The sequence below is a fragment of the Scylla paramamosain genome, chromosome 21, assembly GCF_035594125.1.
Source record: "Scylla paramamosain isolate STU-SP2022 chromosome 21, ASM3559412v1, whole genome shotgun sequence".
In the NCBI taxonomy this organism is placed as follows: Eukaryota; Metazoa; Arthropoda; class Malacostraca; order Decapoda; family Portunidae; genus Scylla; species Scylla paramamosain.
This window is the reverse complement of record NC_087171.1, coordinates 2,646,701-2,667,869: the sequence shown is the minus strand read 5'-3', so window position 1 is coordinate 2,667,869 and position 21,169 is coordinate 2,646,701. Positions and strand designations below refer to the sequence as shown.

The window sequence follows — 21,169 nt, the reverse complement described above, 5'->3', positions numbered from 1 at the left end:
ACAATGAAGAAAATGTACAGGTTACACAGCAAGAGTGGTTAAGTGCTACTTTTTAAAACATACATGGCAACTCACAGCAACTGTCATCCCCTCAACACTCAACACAACAGTTGACATCTTGATATGAAAGTGACAGGCCTTGTCGATCAGATGACTGCCAAAGTGCATCTTTTTGCTATGGTGAAGATGCCTTTCACATTCAGTAACACTTAGTATTTGGATATGATATTCATGTGATGATATTCATTCTGTCATGAGAATGCCTGAGCTGCAACAACAGAGTCCAGACACAGGTACCCAGACAGAAGACACCCAGATAACAGAGTATTTTACTGAGTGTGTCAGCATCTCTGTGAAAGAGAATATTTACCCAGTATTTCTGCAGCAGCTGAATGCACTGGAGCAGTTCATGACAATATCATCTAGATAACAATGTGAAGCCCCACCATCACTATAGGAATACAAACGCAAATACACAAGTACATAAAGAGGCAGAATTCATGAAGCATAGAACAATTTGACATCACTTTGAAGGAACATCAAATAATCTAAACCTAAAGGGACATTTACAGGAGTGACAGGAATGCTGGACTGTCACCACAGAGCTAGTAAGTTGCCATGTATATTTAAAAGTAGCACTTAACAACCACTGTATTGCTGTGTTACCTGTACATTTTCTTCAATGATTCACAATAATTTAATCTGTTTGCTGTTTTCTGTAAGGATTTGACTGCATAGATTGTACACAAAAAAATTATAATTTAATGCTGCATGGTGCCACTTGAATACATAGCGAGCTGAGGAGGGGAGGAAAGAGGTGGAGGCCCACCCAGGCGAGTGGTTCCCACAACACACAACTTACACATAAATTTTTTTCAAAAAATAAAGCAAACACAGCATATGTGCATTGAGTATTTTTGACTTGGAATTACTTTAACTATGAAATCCTGAAGTATGTAGCTTAACTTGCGAGACATCCTGTACATGTGTGGTGTTTGAGTATGTTCCTAGGTAATGTGACTGGCAAGCTGTGATTGGGGAATGTAAAATGAGAATTGGGAAGTGATCTGAGGACAATGAAGAGAATACAATGATCATAATTGTTCCTCTTGTATCCAAGTGGTGCTAGCAGCAGTGTGGTAATAGTATTGCAGTCTAAGCTAGGCCATTTGGTATATAAAGACTACCGTTTCACTAGCCCCATTGCTTGTACTATGGGTCAAGACAGACTCCAGGAGCAGTGACACACACACACACACACACACACACACACACACACACACACACACACACACACACACACACACACACACTATCAAAGAAATTAAAATTTAGTAAGATTTCCACCTTTGAAATAATGTAATATGTTGAAATGTGTCATAAGTTCTTTGTTTATCCTACAATGAAATATAAATTTATGCAATGCAGATGAGAAATGAGAAAACACAAAACAAAAAAAAACATTATTACCATTCAGGTTGTCGATTGAAAAGAGCTGATGATGGGTGAATGTAGACCACCTGTGAATCAACCAGAGTCCGGTAACCTTCCTGTGGATCCTTCTTGGCAGCATTTCTGAAGAATCCTGAACAGATAGTCTTCTGTGCACGAGCAACATTCTTGCCACATGTTACTACATCCAACTTGTGTCTTAAGAGAAAAAGAAATGAAATTCCATTAATGACCTGACAACAGTGATATAAGATAATTCATTTTCACAAAAGAATACAAACAAAATATTTACAGACAAGCATTGGATGTTGGGTATTTATCTTCTCCCCAAAAATAACCACAATAATGAAGTCAAAATATGTGGAAACTTGAGTGATCCAAACAAGTGATCACAAAATAATGAGTGTTCTTCCTCATCAAAACTCGTTTCTTTGTCAACAATTTCTTCAAGCTGTGGATGCATGAGCCTGATTCCATATTTAGTGAACTGGGACACAGTTATCTACCTGTATTCATGTATGTACATGTATTTATATCCTAGTGATGTATCAGATACTACATTTTAGAGTGGCTTATTGTGACCCATCTCCACATCAGGGTTTTCAGTCCTCCATATTATACTGTGACTTGAGATAGTAAGTTAATGGCAACCTGGTTGTGTGTTGTCAATAAAACTCTTAAGGTCACCTTTACCTTCAACATTACTGTTATGTAACATCATATCATATTTGAAAACAAGTACAGGTAAATCTCACATTTAGTGTTTTCAGTAATGAGAAGTTAGCATTCAGTAAACCCAATTTATCATAATTCTCATCTGGTAACTATCTCCTATTTGGTGAGTCTTTCCTCCCTGGATAAAACCACAAACAGAAGGGGAATGTGAATGGGGACTGAAACCAGATTTGACAGGTTGGAAGGACAGATTGCCTGACTAAACCATAAGGTACAGTCAGCTCCATGCTTAATTAAGCAGGCTTCTACCCTTATTGTTTAGTTAAACCAACATGTCAACTCAAGTGATTTTAGTAGGTAAATATCACTGGCCAGAAGTCATGATGTGTAAATTAAGCCACACCTTTCTCAATCCCACTCCATGTCCACCTTCCCATTCCCACTCCCTCCCTGTTTCTACATTTCTCAAACATCCCTCCCTCTCTCCTCTCTCCTCTCTCTCTAACTGTCTATCTATCTAAATACCATATTTGATGGCTTATAAGATGCATGGGCTTAAAAGACACACCTCAGTTTGGGCAGGCATTGAAAAATAAATAAAGAAAAAATAATAAATAAATAAATAAATAAATAAATAAATAAATAAATAAATAAATAAATAAATAAATAAATACATAAACAAGTCAGTTTAAGCTCTGAATATGAAGTGTAGGATTTCACCTGACATTTGAAGCCCCCTCATATGTACTATTCTGATCCTTATTAGATCCTAATATTGTACATTTAAAAACCTTAATATCTGTTAGGACCTACCAACACTGGTCCTTAGACCTATCCTGCTGTGAGACGTAAACAAATATAGCATAGGCATTGACAATGTCAGAGCCCAGAGGGATAATATGGTTTGCACATCATATTTTTTTATAATCATTCTACACATAATTCTAGTGTGTGAAAATAGATATACCTTATTCTCTACAAAATATTTTTATTTGAAATATTCAATACAGACCATCACCACAAGCCACCCTACCTCATGACGCTCTCTTCACTTATAAAATCTTTTGTTTTGTTAAGTAGTAAGCTATTTTCTAAATAAAAAAAAAAAAAATGTTTCTCATTAGCTTCATATTTTGTTGAACATTATGCAAGGTAAGAATATTAAAAGATAGGCACAATTTCAGTTGTATGAAGGTATGTCTTACCTCAAGGAATAATGGCATCATACTAAGAAATGCAATGAATCTTGTGCATGTAGCCAGGTTTGGTGTGCAACCAACCACAATTTTGTTTTGGTACATGCAATGTAAGCATTATCACTTAATTTTTTCCTGGCTGGTGTTATTTTATGTGAATTACCAGTAAGTACAACCTGCTATACATTATTATCTTGAAAAAAAAGAGTTGTTTTTTGTGGTGTAGAAGTAATCATCACTTTGTTTACATGTGCGAAGATGTATGCAGTTTGATTTAAGGGCCACTGTTAACGTAGACTTACCACTGGCTACTGCCCCAAAGCTGAACCTAGGCCTTATAAGATGCAGGCTCATTTTCTGAGACTGTTTTTTAGGAAAAAGATGTGTCTTATAAGCTGTCAAATACAGTGTATATATATATATATATATATATATATATATATATATATATATATATATATATATATATATATATATATATATATATATATATATATATATATTTGGAACCTTGGTTTTCAAACTTAATTCGTTCCTGAATATCATTCAAAATCTGAAATGTTAAAAAACCAAAACTATTTTCCCCATAGGAATCAATGTAAAACAGAATAATCTGTTCTCAGACACCCATCCACCATATCTTCATGGGTAATGACCGACGCTCCCACTGCTCAGATGGCTGCTCCACAGCATCTCCAGCTTAAAATTTTTTAATCCAGAAAGGATGTATTGAATGAACTTAGTGACACAGAACTCATCAAAAGATATTGTTTAGACCAAGCTGGCATTCTTCTAGTCACCGATCAAGTGAGGGAAGCCTTACAGAGTGACGTAGAGAAGAGCAACCCACTCACTGCCAAAATGAAGGTGATCATAACACTTAGACATCTTGCTGCTGGGAAAAGCTACTGGGAAAATGCAGTTGTGCAGTAGTGATGGTGTTGTGGGTCATACAGAAAGCCACAGGAGGCTCGGAATTACTCCTGAGAGCTGAACCTCGTTTGTTTACGTCAAGGTTCTTCAACTTCTTCAATGGGATCACATTTAATTTATTTCAAAGATTGAATTACTGTCTTACCCTCTGTGCCTCTCCTCCAAATATATAAAAACAAAGGAAATATTTATAGAAACTATAAGTTAGTAATAAATGGAAGCTTTTGCTACATCTTGTAGTATTTGAAATCAAATAACTTTGTTTGAAAACTGAATTATGGTACGATAACCAAAGCAATTAAGAGTTAAAAATTTTGTTCAAAAGCAAAGTTGTTCAGAAAGGGAGACATTCAGTAACTGAAGTTCCACTGTGTGTATATATATAAGTAAATAAATGAATAAATAAATAAAGATATATATATATATATATATATATATATATATATATATATATATATATATATATATATATATATATATATATATATATATATTTATTTATTTATTTATTAATTTATTTACTTAAGTAAATAAATGAATATATATATATATATATATATATATATATATATATATATATATATATATATATAGATATATATATATATATATATATATATATATATATATATATATATATATATATACAGGGTGTAATGCGAGTTTCTGCAAATACTGAAAGAGGCGAAAGAACGTGTAATTCTAGGTAGGAAATGTTCAATACACATATGCATTTTAAGGCTTTGTTTTACCTGTCAGAGGAGTTGAAAATGTATGGGACTTACAGGTGTGCTATGCACGTAACTATGAGGTGACGGAGACGGCTGCATTGTCGCAGCCTTGGAGGTGCCACTTGCTCAAATTACAAATGGTTTAATCTTATTTTCTGCAAGCTGTGGAATATTACATTATCTTACAGCAAGACAAATGGTATTCAAAAGCCTGTAATTTACCGATAAGCATTACACGACAGCATTACTGCGTGTGATTAAAAGTACTCCTGTAAGATGCTACGTGGCATCAGCACTCAGCTGTTTTCAAGGTCACTCGGACTTGCTTCCCCCTCCTCCCTCACTTCAATGATGCCACATAGCATTTTACAGGAGTACTTTTAATCACTGCAATAATGTTGTCATTCAATGCTTATTGGTAAATTAAATGCTTTTTAATACCATTTGTCTTGTTAGAAGATACTGCAATATTCCATAGCCTGCAAAATACAAGATAAAACCATTCATAACTTGACCAAGTGGCACCTCCGAGGCTGCAACAATGCAACCGTCTGTCCGTCACCTTATAGCTACACCCACAGCACACCCACGAGTCCCAAACATTTTCGACTCCTCTGACAGGTAAACAAAACCTTAAAATGTATGTGTATAGATAATTTCTTACTTAGAATTACATGTTCTTTCACCTCTTTCAGAATTTGCAGAAACTCACATTACACCCTGTGTGTGTGTGTGTGTGTATATACATATATATATATATATATATATATATATATATATATATATATATATATATATATATATTATATATATATATATATATATATATATATATATATATATATATATATATATATATATATATATGATGGCTCATAAGATGCACCTTTTCTCCAAAATAAAAGTCTCAGGAAATGAGCCTGCATCCTATGAGGCCAAGGTCCAGCTTTGAGGCAGTGGTTGGTGGTAAGTCTATGGCAACAGAGGCTCTAAAATCAAACCCCAGACATCTTCACACATGTAAACAAAGTGATGATTGGTACTACACCACAAAACAACTCTTTCTTTCAAGGTAACAATATATAATATGTCATACTGTTAATTCACATAGAATGACACCAGTCAGGAAGAATTTGCCTAAGTGACCACGCACCATACATTGCATGTACCAAAACAAACACATGGTCAGTTACGTGCCACACCCAGTGACACGGGCAAGCTTCACTGCATTCTTTACAGTGTGATGCCATTACTCCTTGAGGTAAGACACACTTTCATACAATTAAAATTGCACCTATCTATTAACATTCTTATGAACAAACTTTATTACCTCTGTAGTGTCTCAGTCACTGCCGATGCCATATGCCAGGTACATGTTAACATCTCACAACAGGATTGGTACATAGGCTACTAACAAATATCAAAGTTTTTAAATGCAAAATATTGGGATCTAATAATGATCTAAATGCATGTGAGAGTCTTCAAATGTCAGGTGAAATCCTTTACTTCATATTCAGAGATTAAAATCCACTCATTTATCTTTTTTTTTTTTTTAATGTCTGCCAAAACTGGGTGCGTCTTATGAGCCCATGCGTCTTATGAGCCATCAAATATGATATACATATATATATATATATATATATATATATATATATATATATAATATATATATATATATATATATATATATATATATATATATATATATATATATCATAGAGGAGAGAGGGAGAGAGAGAGGCTGGGGATGAGACTTGGATACATCTCTAACACATAGACTACCCAGCCTGAAGCTCCTAGTATAATATTTGTCTGCGCAGTCACATATATTCCCCACATAAATTTCCTTACTTGTCCATTAAATCTGAGTCTCTCCCAGTATTTAGTAGAAGAGTTGCCTCTTGACAATAACATAATCGGTATTCATCTAGCCCTCCTAGTTTAATCATTAGAATTTCCAGAAGTGAAGTGCTTTATTCATATAAGCCAGTGTAGGGTGCAATGCAGCTGGCAGAGCACTTGGGTGTATGTATGTATATCACCACCCCCCCTCCCTTTTCTTATAACCTCCTCCCATTGTCCCCCTCCCCATAGCAGCAAAAGCAGGAGAGTGTTTAGTGTGCTTTCACACAGTCAGTCACTACCCAGCACTTACATGAGATGGATATGATACACAATAGCTTTTGGCAGAGACTGGGGCAGAAATACAGCTGGTCAAGTCAGTTGCTTTAATAGGATAAGTGAGTAATTACCAGCCATACGCCCTGGCCCACTTAAGTAGCATAGGAGTCTCCAATTTAGTATGCCAAGCAGTGTAGTTTATTTGTAACACACTAAACATCAGTGAGTGACTCCTCAGCTGCATGTGTGTGTGGGGCGAGTTCTTATACAGTTAGAGGAGAATTACCCTCCTGTGTGTTTGGGGGTACTTGTCAGTATTCATGTCACTTTGTGTTCTTGTTTTGGGCTAAATGCTACTGTGGGCTGAAGCTGCCTCAGCTGCAGAGGACTTAAGTGATTAGCTGTGCAGTGAACTTTACTCCCTCCTCAGGCCCTGATCAGGCCAGCTGTCCAGGAGGCTGTAAACTATGCTACTCGACTAGAGGCTAAAATATGCCAGTGGACAGTGGACGGCCCATTATGAGGGCAGTTGTTCCCATCAGGGTTTTATACCTTGAGCATATATGTGGTGTTGCCTCGTTATAATTGTTTCACCCTATGCATGGTTGTCGATCCTTTCACAGCTGTGGGAGTTAAATGCTGTAGTAATTCCCTTTTCTGTGGTTGGGTAAAACAGACTGGCAATCTCATTCGTGCTGCTGATGTTGCCTTTAGGTGTTGGGGTTATTTTTTATTTCCAAGAAATAAGTTTGAGAGAGAGAGAGAGAGAGAGAGAGAGAGAGAGAGAGAGAGAGAGAGAGAGAGAGAGAGAGAGAGAGAGAGAGAGAGAGAGAGAGAGAGAGAGAGAGAGAGAGAGAGAGAGAGAGAGAGAGAGGGTGTGGGGTTAGGCAGAAGCAGGGGAAGATAGGGAAGCTAAGATCACACTTGGTCTTCTACCGTTTACCATCTTCTTTTGTTGTTCAACTTGTTATTTTCATTACGTTTGTCTGAAATCTTTTTAAAATTTTAATGAAGTCTCTCTCTCTCTCTCTCTCTCTCTCTCTCTCTCTCTCTCTCTCTCTCTCTCTCTCTCTCTCCTAAATGTTCAGGACAATTTTTACATTATAACACACACACACACACACACACACACACACACACAGGGAGATTAAGAATGCAAAGGCAAGCTATTACCCAGACAAGATACACCACCTCAAGCTGACCAACAACAGACAGTGGTACGCTAAGATCAAAGCTTTTGTGTGGCTTACAAAAGCACACTTCATCTCTTCCTTGCACCTCACACCTTCCTGCTAATCTCGCGGCTCAGGAGATGAACGATCACTTTGCTGCTATCTGTCAAACCTTTCCTCCCCTCCACACCACTCCGCTTCCTGCCTATCTTCCCACTCCCTCCCCCTCCACACACTGTCCAGGCGATGGATGTTTTTAAGAGAATACTTAAATTTAAACCAAGATCCACCACACCCACTGACCTTCCTATAAAAATTTACAAGGAATTTGCTGTAGAGCTAGCAACACCGCTATGCTCCATAATAAACGCCTCACTCTCCCAACACTCTTGCCCCGCGGACTGGAAGATATCTTACGTCACCCCCATCCCCAAAACTTCCAGTCCTCAGTCACTCAATGACCTCAGGCCAGTCTCTATCATTCCCATCCCTAGCCTTATTTGTGAAGATTTTGTATATGACTGGGCATACACCAAAATTTGTAACACCGTGGATATCAGACAATTCGGAAATATTAAAGCCACCTCCACCTCACATTACCTGACCAGCTTCCTTGAATTCATCCACAGCCACCTGGACAAGCGAAACACCTCTCTAGCTGTTGCTTTTGTGGACTTCAAAAAAGCCTTTGATCTTGTTGATCACACTGTTGTCATCAGCAAGGCAGTAAGTCTGGGTCTCCCTCCTAATCTGATAGCGTGGCTAGCCGACTTCCTCACAGGGAGACGTCAGGCCGTTCGCTATCAGGGCTCTGTCTCTAATTTCCAACAGCTGACATGTGGAGTCCCCCAGGGGACCAAGATGGGTCCTCTATGCTTCCTCCTCCTCATCAACGACGCCCTCACCGACACCCCCCATCGCTGGAAGTATGTGGACGACTGCACCGTGGGCGTCCCAGTTTCCACCAAGAACCCGGACTACTCGCCACTGCAAGCAATTCTGGAGCGACTGCAGATGTGGATAGAGGAGAGCAGGATGACCATCAACCACAGCAAAACTGTGGTGATGCATTTCTGTACCTCCTCTGTACCAGTGCCCCCTCCCCGGCTCACAGTGGGCCCTCATCCCCTCCAGGTGGTCCAATGTGCCAAGCTTCTCGGAGTCACGGTGGACGACCAGCTGACCTGGAAGCAGCATGTCGCCAGCACCGTGAGATCAGCTACCTACAGGCTGTACATGCTGCGCAGACTCAGGTCACTGGGGACACCGACAGATGAGTTAAGGGGGGTGTACCTTACCTTCATCCTCCCCAAACTCATGTACGCCTCCCCAGCGTGGTCCTCCTCCCTCACGCACACTCAACAGCTACAGCTAGAGAGTGTGCAGAAAAGGGCGTGCAGGGTCATCCTTGGCCCTGCATATGCCACCTATGAAGAAGCCCTGACCACCCTGAGTCTGTCCAGAATATCCACCAGGCACCGAGAGGCTCTGGAGAAGTTTGGGAGGGGACTACTGCATCATCCGCGTCTCAGAAACATGCTGCCGCCCGACGCGCCTCGCCCTGTCCGTGCCACCAGACACCACAACAAAATAACATCCCTGAAGGCGCCGCGCATGGACCGGTACAGACTCAGTGCGATTCCCACCATGGTGCAAGCCATCAATCAATAGTATTTCCCTCCTAGATTAGACTTACCTTTAGGATTAATGTTAAGTTTTTCCCCATCCCCTATGTACATTTTCAGTTTGTCAACTGCCTAAATAATAAACCGTTTATTATTATTATTATTTTTATTATTAAGATACACCACCTTAAGCTGGTCAACAACAGACAGTGGTACACTAAGATCAAAGCTTTGTGTGGCCTACAAAAGCACACTTCATCCCTCCCTTGCACCTCATACCTTCCTGCCAATCTTGCGGCTCAGGAGATGAACGATCACTTTGCCGCTATCTGTCAGACCTTTCCTCCCCTCCACCCTACTCCGCTTCCTGCCTATCTTCCCGCTCCCTCTCCTCCCCCCCATTGTCCAGGTGATGGATGTTTTTTTAAGAGAATACTCAAATTCAAACCAAGATCCACCACACCCACTGACCTTCCTATAAAAATTTACAAGGAATTTGCCATAGAGCTAGCAACACCGCTATGCTCCATAATAAACGCTTCTCTCTCCCAACACTCTTGCCCCGCAGACTGGAAGACATCTTACGTCACCCCCATCCCCAAAACTTCCAGTCACAGTCACTCAATGACCTCAGGCCAGTCTCTATCACCCCCATCCCTAGCCTTATTTGTGAAGATTTTGTGTATGACTGGGCCTACACCAAAATTTGTAATACTGTGGATATCAGACAGTTTGGAAATATTAAAGCCACCTCCACCTCCCATTACCTGACTAGGTTCCTTGAATTCATCCACAGCCACCTGGACAAGCGAAACACCTCTCTAGCTGTTGCTTTTGTGGACTTCAAAAAAGCCTTTGATCTTGTTGATCACACTGTTGTCATCGGCAAGGCAATAAGTCTGGGTCTCCCTCCTAGCCTGGTAGCGCGGCTAGCCAACTTCCTCACAGGGAGGCGTCAGGCCGTTTGCTATCAGGGCTGTCTCTAATTTCCAACAGCTGACATGTGGGGTCCCCCAGGGGACCAAGATGGGTCCACTTTGCTTCCTCCTCATCAACAACACCCTTACTGACATCCCCCATTGCTGGAAGTATGTGGATGATTGCACCATGGGCGTCCCAGTTTCCAACAAGAACCCGGACTAATCACCACTGCAAGCAATTCTGCAGCGACTGCAGACGTGGACGGAGGAGAGCAGGAAGACCATCAACCACAGCAAAACTGTGGTGATGCATTTCTGTACCTCCTCTGTACCAGTGCCCTCCCCCAGCTCACAGTGGGCTCTCACCCCCTCCAGGTGGTCCGATGTGCCAAGCTTCTCAGTCACGGTGGACGACCAGCTGACCAGGAAGCAGCATGTCGCCAGCACCGTAAGATTCGCTACCTACAGGCTGTACATGCTGCGCAGACTCAGGTCACTGGGGATGCCAACAGACAAGTTAAGGGGGGTGTACCTCACCTTCATCCTCCCCAAACACATGTATGCCTCCCCAGCGTGGTCCTCCTCCCTCACACGCACTCCACAGCTACAGCTGGAGAGTGTGAAGAAAAGGGCGTACAGGGTCATCCTTGGCCCTGCCTACACCACCTATGATGAAGCCCTGACCACCCTGAGTCTGTCCAGACTATCCACCAGGCACCGAGAGGCTCTGGAAAAGTTTGCAAGGGGACTGCAGCATCATCCACGTCTCAGACACATGCTGCCGCCTGACGCGCCTCGCCCGGTCCGTGCCACCAGACACCACAACAAGATAACGCCCCTAAAGGCGCCGCACACAGACCGGTACAGACTCAGTGCAATTCCCACCATGGTGCAAGCCATCAATCAATAGTATTACCCTTCTAGATTAGACTTAGCTTTAGGATAAATGTTAAGTATTTCCCCACCCCCTCTGTACATTTTCAGTTTGTTAACTGCCTAAAGAATAAACCGTTTATTATTATCATTACCATTACACACACACACACACACACACACACACACACACACACACACACACACACACACATCACACGTAGAGCAGTGGAAGGATGGTGAAAGGTCATCATTCCCTTGGGCCTATGGATTAACTTATGGAGAGAGAGAGAGAGAGAGAGAGAGAGAGAGAGAGAGAGAGAGAGAGAGAGAGAGAGAGAGAGAGAGAGAGAGAGAGAGAGAGAGAGAGAGAGAGAGAGAGAGAGAGAGAGAGAGAGAGAGAGAGAGAGAAAGGATGAGGGGGAGGGGGGGATAAAGGCTATACAAGATGCTGTCCTGCCTCTTGTAAGTATAAGTGACAACTTAGGTTACGATACCTACCTTTGTTTAGTAACTGGACTGTCATTAGAAAGCACCTGTAGGTGTTGGGGTTATTTTTTATTTCCATGAAATAAATTTCTCCAAGAGAGAGAGAGAGAGAGAGAGAGAGAGAGAGAGAGAGAGAGAGAGAGAGAGAGAGAGAGAGAGAGAGAGAGAGAGAGAGAGAGAGAGAGAGAGAGATTGAGAGAGAGATTGAGAGAGAGAAAGAGAGAGAGAGAGAGAGAGAGAGAGAGAGAGAGAGAGAGAGAGAGAGAGAGAGAGAGAGAGAGAGAGAGAGAGAGAGAGAGAGAGGAGGGGGGGGGATGAGGGAGGTACAAGATGCATGAAGTTGGAGAAAGGGGGATGGGATGGGGAGCGGAAGAATGCAGGACTAAGATACACATCAGAGGCCGCTCTAGCCAATGACAGCTGCCATGGAAAAAAGGATGACAGATATCATTTTCGCTAGAAATATAGTTAAGAAAACTGCTTCATCAAGTTGACTGAGCTGGGTTGGGGAAGTTGGGGAGCTGGTTGTACTACTGGGAAAACTAACCTAGTACAAGCCTGAGTGATAAAACTGAAAATCTAGATCCACTGGCATTCCACTAAAGTGTTACACCCAAGGTGTAACACTTTACAAAGGTCCCCTTTGCAAAGGTCCCCTAGCCAACAACAAAGAGAGACTTCCTACCTACTGGAGGAGGCAGTAGACACCTGCCAAAATGATAATTACTCCCAGTGAGGTTTGAAACATTGGATCAAGGGGTGCTATGACCTCATCAATAACCCAGCTGTGACTTCACTGAACATTTCCCTTTGTGTCTCACAACACAAGGCAGCAGCCACAACCTGCCCTCTAAAGACAACTCTCTTCCTTCATACAAAAATACATGCACCTTGCTGGCCTAAAACGTCGGAAAGCTTATGAACCTGATGGGGTCCCTCCTATTGTTTTCCGAAACTATGCCTTCATGCTTGCACCTTGCCTAGTCAAACTCTTTCAGCTCAGTGTGTCAACATCTATCTTTCCTTCTTCCTGGAAGTTTGCCTACATTCAGCCTGTTCCCTAAAAAGGGTGACCATTCTAATCCCTCAAACTACCATCCTATTGCTTTAATTTCCTGCCTATCTAAAGTTTTTTTAATCTATCCTAAACAGGAAGATTCCTGAACATCTATCACTTCACAACCTTCTATCTGATCGCCAGTATGGGTTCCATCAAGGCCACTCTACTGGTGATCTTCTGGCTTTCCTTACTGAGTCTTGGTCATCTTCTTTTAGAGATTTTGGTGAAACTTTTGCTGTTGCCTTGGATATATCAAAAGCTTTTGATAAAGTCTGGCACAAAGCTTTGATTTCCAAACTACCCTCCTAAAGCTTCTATCCTTCTCTCTGTAACTTCATCTCAAGTTTCCTTTCTGACCATTCTATTGTTGCTGTGGTAGACGGTCACTGTTCTTCTCCTAAATCTATTAACAGTGGTGTTCCTCAGGGTTCTGTCCTGTCACCCACTCTCTTCTTACTATTCATTAATGATCTAAACCAAACTTCTTGTCCTATCCACTCCTATGCTGATGATACCACCCTGCACTTTTCCACGTCTTTTCATAGACGTCCAACCCTTCAGGAAGTAAACATTTCACACAGGGAAGCCACAGAATGCTTGACTTCTGATCTTTCTAAAATTTTTGATTGGGGCAGAGCATACTTGGTATTGTTCAATTCCTCAAAAACTCAATTCCTCCATCTATCAACTTGACACAACCTTCCAAACAACTATCCCCTCTTCTTCAATAACATTCAACACTGAACATCCTCGGTCTGTCCTTTACTTATAATCTAAACTGGAAACTTCACATCTCATCTCTAGCTAAAACAGCTTCTATGAAGTTAGGCATTCTGAGACATCTCTGCCAGTTTCCCCCCCCCCCCAGCTGCTAACCCTGTACAATGGCCTTATCTGTCCATGTATGGAGTATGCTTCACATGTCGGGGGGGTTCCACTCTTACCGCTCTTCTAGACAGGGTGGAATCAAAAGCTTTTTGTCTCATCAACTCTTCTCCTCTAAATGACGGTCTTCAGCCTCTCTCTCATCGCCACAATGTTGCATCTCTAGCTGTCTTTTACTGCTATTTTCGTGCTAACTGCTCTTCTGATCTTGCTAACTGCATGCCTCCCCTCCTCCTGCGGCCTCGCTGCACAAGACTTTCTTCTTTCTCTCACCCCTATTCTGTCCACCTCTCTAATGCAAGAGTTAACCAGTATTCTCAATCATTCATTCCTTTCTCTGGTAAACTCTGGAACTCCCTGCCTGCTTCTGTTTTTCCACCTTCCTATGATTTGAATTCCTTCAAAAGGGAGGTTTCAAGACACTTATCCTTCAATTTTTGACTACCGCTTTGGACCCTTTTATGGGACTGGCATTTCAGTGGGAATTTTTTTTTTATTGGATTTTTGTTGCCCTTGGCCAGCATCCCTCCTACATAAAAAAAAAAATAATAATTATAACACACACACCCTTCACTCAAAATTCTAAATTGAATATGGTGACTCCTACACCAGCCTCGGAGTCCCCATTTAGGTAGGAGACCATAAATGTCCCCAGGTCACACTGCTCTTCTGGTATCAACCTTAAGTGTCTTGACACCCCCTCAACTTTTTCCTCATTAATTTCTGCAACATCTGCAACCTTAGATCTAATTTTCAATCTGTAGAACACTACCTCTCCTCTACTAAAACTCACCTTCTTTTCCTTACTGAAACACAAGTGCCAGAAGCAACTGAGAGTAGGCCCTTCTCTGTTCCCTCTTACTTTCTCTATCCTCATTTTCAATCCAAAGCTGGATGATGTATCTATGTGTACAATGATTTAACCTGCTCTCATGGCCCATGCTCTCGAATCTTCAAAATTTTCCACCATCTGGGTATGACTACAGAGTCACTCTCAAACAAAATTTATCTGTGCTGTATATACATCTCACCTAACTCCTCTGACCATAAGAAATTCTTTGACTATTGAAATTCCAGAGTGGAGCACATTCTGAATTTTTTCTCTTTTGCAGAGATCTCCATTCTTGGAGACTTCAATGTTCACCACCAACTCTGGCTTCCCTCTTCCTTCAATGACCATCCTGGTGAACTAACCTACAACTTTGCTATCCTCCATGACCTAGAGCAAATGGTGCAACACCCTACTTGTATTCCTGACCATCTTGGAGATATGCATAACATTCTTAATCTTTTCCTAACCTCTAATCCTTCCACTTATGCTGTCACCCTATCTTCTCCATTGGGCTCCTCCGATCACAACCTCATATTTGTATCTTGTCCTATCCCTCCTCAGTATCCTCAAAGCAGAAGTGCCTCTGGCATTTTGTATCTACTAATTGGGGAGATCTGAGGAGGTTTATTCTGATTTTCTTCAAATGACTACTGCTTCTGTGTCAGACACCTATCTCTGTGTGCTGAATGCATAAGAGAGGTGATAGTGTCTGGCATGAAGGCATACATTCCTCACTCTTTCTCTCGATCTGAACCTCCCAAACCTTGGTTTAACACAGCCTGTTCTTGTGCTATACATGATAGAGAGGTGGCCCACAAAATGAACTTAAGCCTTTCATCACTAGAATCTCATGCACTTTATATTTCTGCCTGGAATCATGCCAAGTCTGTTCTCAAACTAGCCAAAACTTTTTCATTAATAGAGAACATCAAAATTTTTCAAGATATAACTCCCCTTGTATTTTCCAGTACCTAGCCAAAAACATCTCTAATAACTTTGCTTCTTCATCTTTCCCTCTTTTATTTCAACCAGATGGCACCACTGCCATCTCATCTATTTCTAAAGCTGAACTCTTCACTTAAACCTCTGCTAAAAACTCTACCTTGGATGATTCAGAGCTTGTTCCTCCCACTCCTCCACCGTCTGACTACTTCATGCTATCCATAAAGATCCTTCACAGTTATATTTTCCATGCTCTCACTGGCCATAACCCTTGGAAGGCTTGATGGGGTTCCTCCTATTATTCTCTGAAATTGTGTCCATGTTTGCACCTTGCCTAGTCAAACTTTTCCAACTCTATCAACATCTACCTTTCCTTCTTGCTGAAGGTTTGCCTACATTCAGCCTGTTCCTTAAAGGGTGACCATTCTAACCCTTCAAACTAAAATCCTATTGCTTTAATTTTCTGCCTCTCTAAAGTTTTTTAATCTATTCTCAACAGGAAGATTCTTAAACATCTATCACTTCACAACCTTCTATGTGATTGCCAGTATGGGTTCTGTCAAGGCCACTCTACTGATGATCTTCATTTCATTGCTAACTCTTGGTTATCCTCTTTTAAGGAAATTAGTGAAACTTTTGTTGCTGCCTTAGACATATCAAAAGCTTCTGATAGTGTCTGGTAGAAAGCTTTGATTTCCAAACTACCCTCCTATGGCTTCTATCCTTCTCTCAGTAATTTAATCTCAAGTTTCCTTTCAGACAGTTCTATTGTCACTGTTCTTCGAAATCTAAAAACAGTAGTGTTCCTTAGGGTTCTGTCCTGTCACCCACTCTTTTCTTATTATTCATCAATGACCTTCTATACCAAACTCCTATCCACTCCTATACTGATGATACCACCCTGCACTTTTCCATGTCTTTTCATAGATGTCCCACCATTCAGGAAGTAAACAATTCATGCAGGGAAGCCACAGAATGCCTGACCTCTGATCTCTCTAAAATTTTTGATCGGGGCAGAGCAAACTTGGTATTTTTAATGCCTAAAAAACTCAATTCCTCCATTTATCAATTTGACACAACCTTCCAGACAACTATCCCATCTTCAATGACACTCAGCTGTGCCCCTCTTCTACACTGAACATCCTCAGTCTGTCTTTTGCTTATAATCTGAACTGGAAACATCACATCTTATCTTTAGCTAAAGCAGCTTCTATGAAGTTAGATGTTCTGAGTTGTCTCTGGCAGTTTTTCTCACTCCTCAAGCTGCTAACTCTGTACAGGGGCCTTATCTGTCCATCTATGGAATATGCTTCACATGTATTGGGGGGGGGGGAGGGGTAGGATTCACTAATACTACTCTTTAAGACAGGGTGTAATCAACTCCTCTCCTCTAACTGATTGTCTTTAGCCTCTCTCTCACTGCCATAATGTTGCATCTCTTGCTATATTCTACTGCTATTTTCATGCTAACTGCTCTTCTGATCTTGCATACTACATGCCTCTCCTCCTCCTGTGGCCTTGCTGCACAAGACTTTGTTCTTTCTCTCACCCCTATTCAGTCACTCATCTATGGTCACCTGCTGGTCACCCAGCCAGCCATTCTTCCTATAGAAAGAGTTCTGAGCTCATACTGAGCAATCTTTGGGAATGATTGAGACCAATCATATATCACACACCAGGACAGTGAGAACACAACCCCTCGCTTTACATTCTGTACCTACTTGCTGCTAGGTGAACAGGGGCTACACATTAAAAGGCTTGCCCATTTGCCTCGCCGTGCCTGGGACTCAAACCAGGGCCTTCTTATTTGTGAGCCGAATGTGCTAATTACTACACTATGCAGTGTGTGTGTGTGTGTATTAATCTAGTTACAATTTTCAAGGCCTGAGCTATGCTCGTGTAGTCCAGTCTCCATATCTATACTTGTCCACTTTTTCAATGAAACTGTGCACATTTGTTGCCAATACTACATCCTCACTTAGCTTGTTCCAAACTTCTATATTTCTCTGTGGGAAACTATATTTCTTTATGTTACTTAAGCATCTTCTTTTTCTTAGTTTTTAGCTGTGTCCTCATGTGAATCTGGCATTTCCTTCTTCTCTTAGCAGTAGTTTCTCATTATCAATTTCTTCCACTCTATTCCACAATTTATATATCAGTATTAAATCTCTCCTTTCTCTTTTTTGTTCCATTGTTGGCAGATTTATTTCCTTTAACATGTTTTCATATATTAATTCTTCCAGTTCTGGAACCATCTTCATTGCCATCCTTTGTATCCCTTCTAGTTTTTTTCATGTTTCTTCTTGTAGGGAGACCATGCTGATTCAGCATATTCCAATGTTGGTCTAATCATAGTAGTAATTATCTTTCTCTTTCTACCTTTATCCATGTAGTGGAATGCCGTTCCAGTATTTCTTACCATTCTATATGTTTCTCTGAATATCTTTTCTACATGCTTCTCTGACTGTTGACTATCATGTATTATCCCTCACAGATCTTTCTCTTCTTGTACTTTTAGTATTTCTTTATTTCTCATTTTATATGTCCATTTTGGTCTTTTTTCACTTTTTTCCATTTCCATTACATGACATTTTTTTCACATTGAATTCCATCTCCCATTTCTTACTCCAGTCCCAGATTTTTTTCAAATACTCTTGTAGAATTTCAGTCTTTGTTGTTCCTTATGTCTTTGTAATTTTGCATCGTCTGAAAATAAGCTCATGTGACTCTTTACTCTTTCAGGCATGTCATTTATGTAGATCAGGAAAAGTATCAGTGCCAGCACTGAGCCCTGTGGTACTCCACTATCTACTTTTCTACATTTTGATTTTACATATTTTACTACTGTTCTCATTTCTCTTCCCTTGAGGTAACTTTCCATCCAGTTTTTTCATTTTTCCATTCAATCTTCCTATATTTTCTAGCTTCCATAGTAGCCTGTTGTGGGGAACTTTGTCAAAAGCTTTTTTTTTAGATCTAAATACACGAGGTCTATCCATCCATCCCTCTCCTGTGTTATATCAGTTCCTCTTGAATAGTAAGTCATTAAATTTGTTACACATGATAGCTTTTGTCTAAAGTTATACTCTTTTTCTGATAATATATCATGTTTTTCTAGAAATTTTGTCCACTGCTTCTTTATCACTTTTTCAGATCTTACATACTTGCTTGGCCAGTGTCCCTTCTACATAAAAAAAATAAATAAATAAATATGGTCTATAGTTTAGTGGTTCCTCTTTCTTTCCACTTTTATAAACTGACACTATGTGTGCTCTCTTCCAGTTGATAATGAGCACTTTATTATGTTATATACTAGATCAAATATTGTTTCCTGCACTCTTTTTAAAATGAAACCTAATACTCCATCTGGTCCTTTTGCTTTCCTCTCTTCTAGTTCCTCCATCATTTTTTAAACTTCTTTGATTAATCTATTTCCCACACTTGCTTTTTTGTTTTCTCATGTTGTGGTTCTTTAAATTCTGATTCTTCTGTGAAAACTTGCTGAAACTTTTTGTTTTTGTTATTTATTCATGTTTTTTGGGTCTTTGCATGTTTCATTTCCATCCTTCAATCTTTCTAGCTTTTCTTATAGTTTAATTTTCCATTTATGAATCTGTAGAACAGTTTTGTCCCTGCACTCTTCAACTATATTTTTTCATATCCTTTCTCTTCCTCTCTCCTTATTCTCACATATTTATTTTTTGCTATTTTAAAGTCTTTTTTATATCTTTTTTATTTCAATTTCTTTTCATTTTTATCCCTGCTTCATCTTTTTTTTCTTTGCACTTGCACATCTTGCATTAAACCACACCTGCTTTCCTTTTCTTTAGGTTTGTATACTGGGCCATATTTATTCACTCCTGTCTCATATAGTTCTTTTTTTTCTTTGCTCTTGCACATCTTGCACTGAACCACACCTGCTTTCCTTTTCCTTTAGGTTTGTATAGTGGGACATATTTATTCACTTTTGTCTCATATAGTTCCATAAAAACGTCATACTTATCTTGCACATCATTTGCTCTTTTCACCTTTCCCCAGTCCATTCTTCATAGAATCTCTTAAGATCGTTTATATTTCTTTTCCCAAAGTTTCTCCTGTTTTCTTTGTATGATTCATCCTCTTCATTGACATCATTATCAGTCTCTATTTCTATCATTACATGTTCACTTTTTCCCATCCCATGGAGCACACATATCTTAATTCTTTAGTTAGGTCAATTCCTTTCATTAATATTAGGTCAAGTCTTGTTGGTTCTTTATCTCCCCTATATCTCGTATTTTCAGTCACCCATTGCATCACTGTGTTTTCCATAATCAGCTTCAGAAATCTTTCTCCCCATGCAGTTTCATTTCCTCCTGCCTCAAACATTTCCCAATTTATTTCTTTACAATTGAAATCACCAACCAATAATACTCTTTCATTACTTCTGATTAATTTACTCAAATGCTAGATGGTATCTCCTGTTATTTTTTATAGTCTTCCTTGCTCCGAGAATTTCCTTTGGGTGGTACATAGGTTGTTATTGCCATCAGTATTTTTCCATTATTATCCTCCAAGTTAACATTTACTATTTCTGCTTTTCCTTCCCCATATTTCACTATTTTTGTCTTTACCTCATTTCTTGTCATTATCATTATACCTCCCCCTCTTTTACCAATCCTATCTCTTCTCTACATAATGCAGTCATTGTCAATGACAATCTTATTTTCTTTTAGCTTTTGTTTCCATTAAACACACCACCTTCAGATTCTTTTCTTTTAAATAGTCTTGTAATTCCACTGTTCTGTGTAACAGTCCATCTGTGTTGGTATACATCGCATCCAGTCCTTCACTTTTACTATTTTTCTGTGTGTGTGTGTGTGTGTGTGTGTGTGTGTGTGTATTTACTTAGTTGTACTTACCTTGTTGTATTGTACAGGGTCCAAGCTAAAGCTCATTTGTCCTGTCTCCATATCTGCAGTTATCCAATTTCTCTTTAAATTCGTTCACACTAGCAGCTTTAACTATCTCCTCACTTAAATTATTCCCGAGGTCAATGCTTCAGTACGGGAAACTATATTTCTTGATGTCACTGAGACATTTACTCTTAATCCTTTTTGTATGTCCTCTTATACATCTTGTTCCCTCATCCATATGCATCTCCAAAACTTGTCTGTCTACCTTTTCCATATGGAATTTAATTTGTACATTGTTATCAAGTCTCCCCTTCATCTTCCCTCTTCCAATGTTATTAATCTCATTTCTTTCAGTCGCTCTTCTTAAG

At 40.0% G+C, this 21,169-nt stretch overlaps 1 protein-coding gene across 3 annotated transcripts in view; it reads right to left on the bottom strand.

Annotated features, from left to right (window-relative positions):
* Positions 1-1,470: 1,470 nt before the first annotated feature.
* The window catches only part of LOC135110858 (ATP-dependent RNA helicase DHX8-like), a gene marked incomplete at its 3' end in the record, with an annotated part of 103,960 nt that continues 84,261 nt past the window's right edge, over positions 1,471-21,169 (bottom strand). For all 3 annotated transcript variants that reach the window (XM_064023469.1, XM_064023470.1, XM_064023471.1), the window contains 1 exon segment: positions 1,471-1,650. In XM_064023469.1, coding sequence (XP_063879539.1) covers positions 1,471-1,650 — 180 coding nt within the window.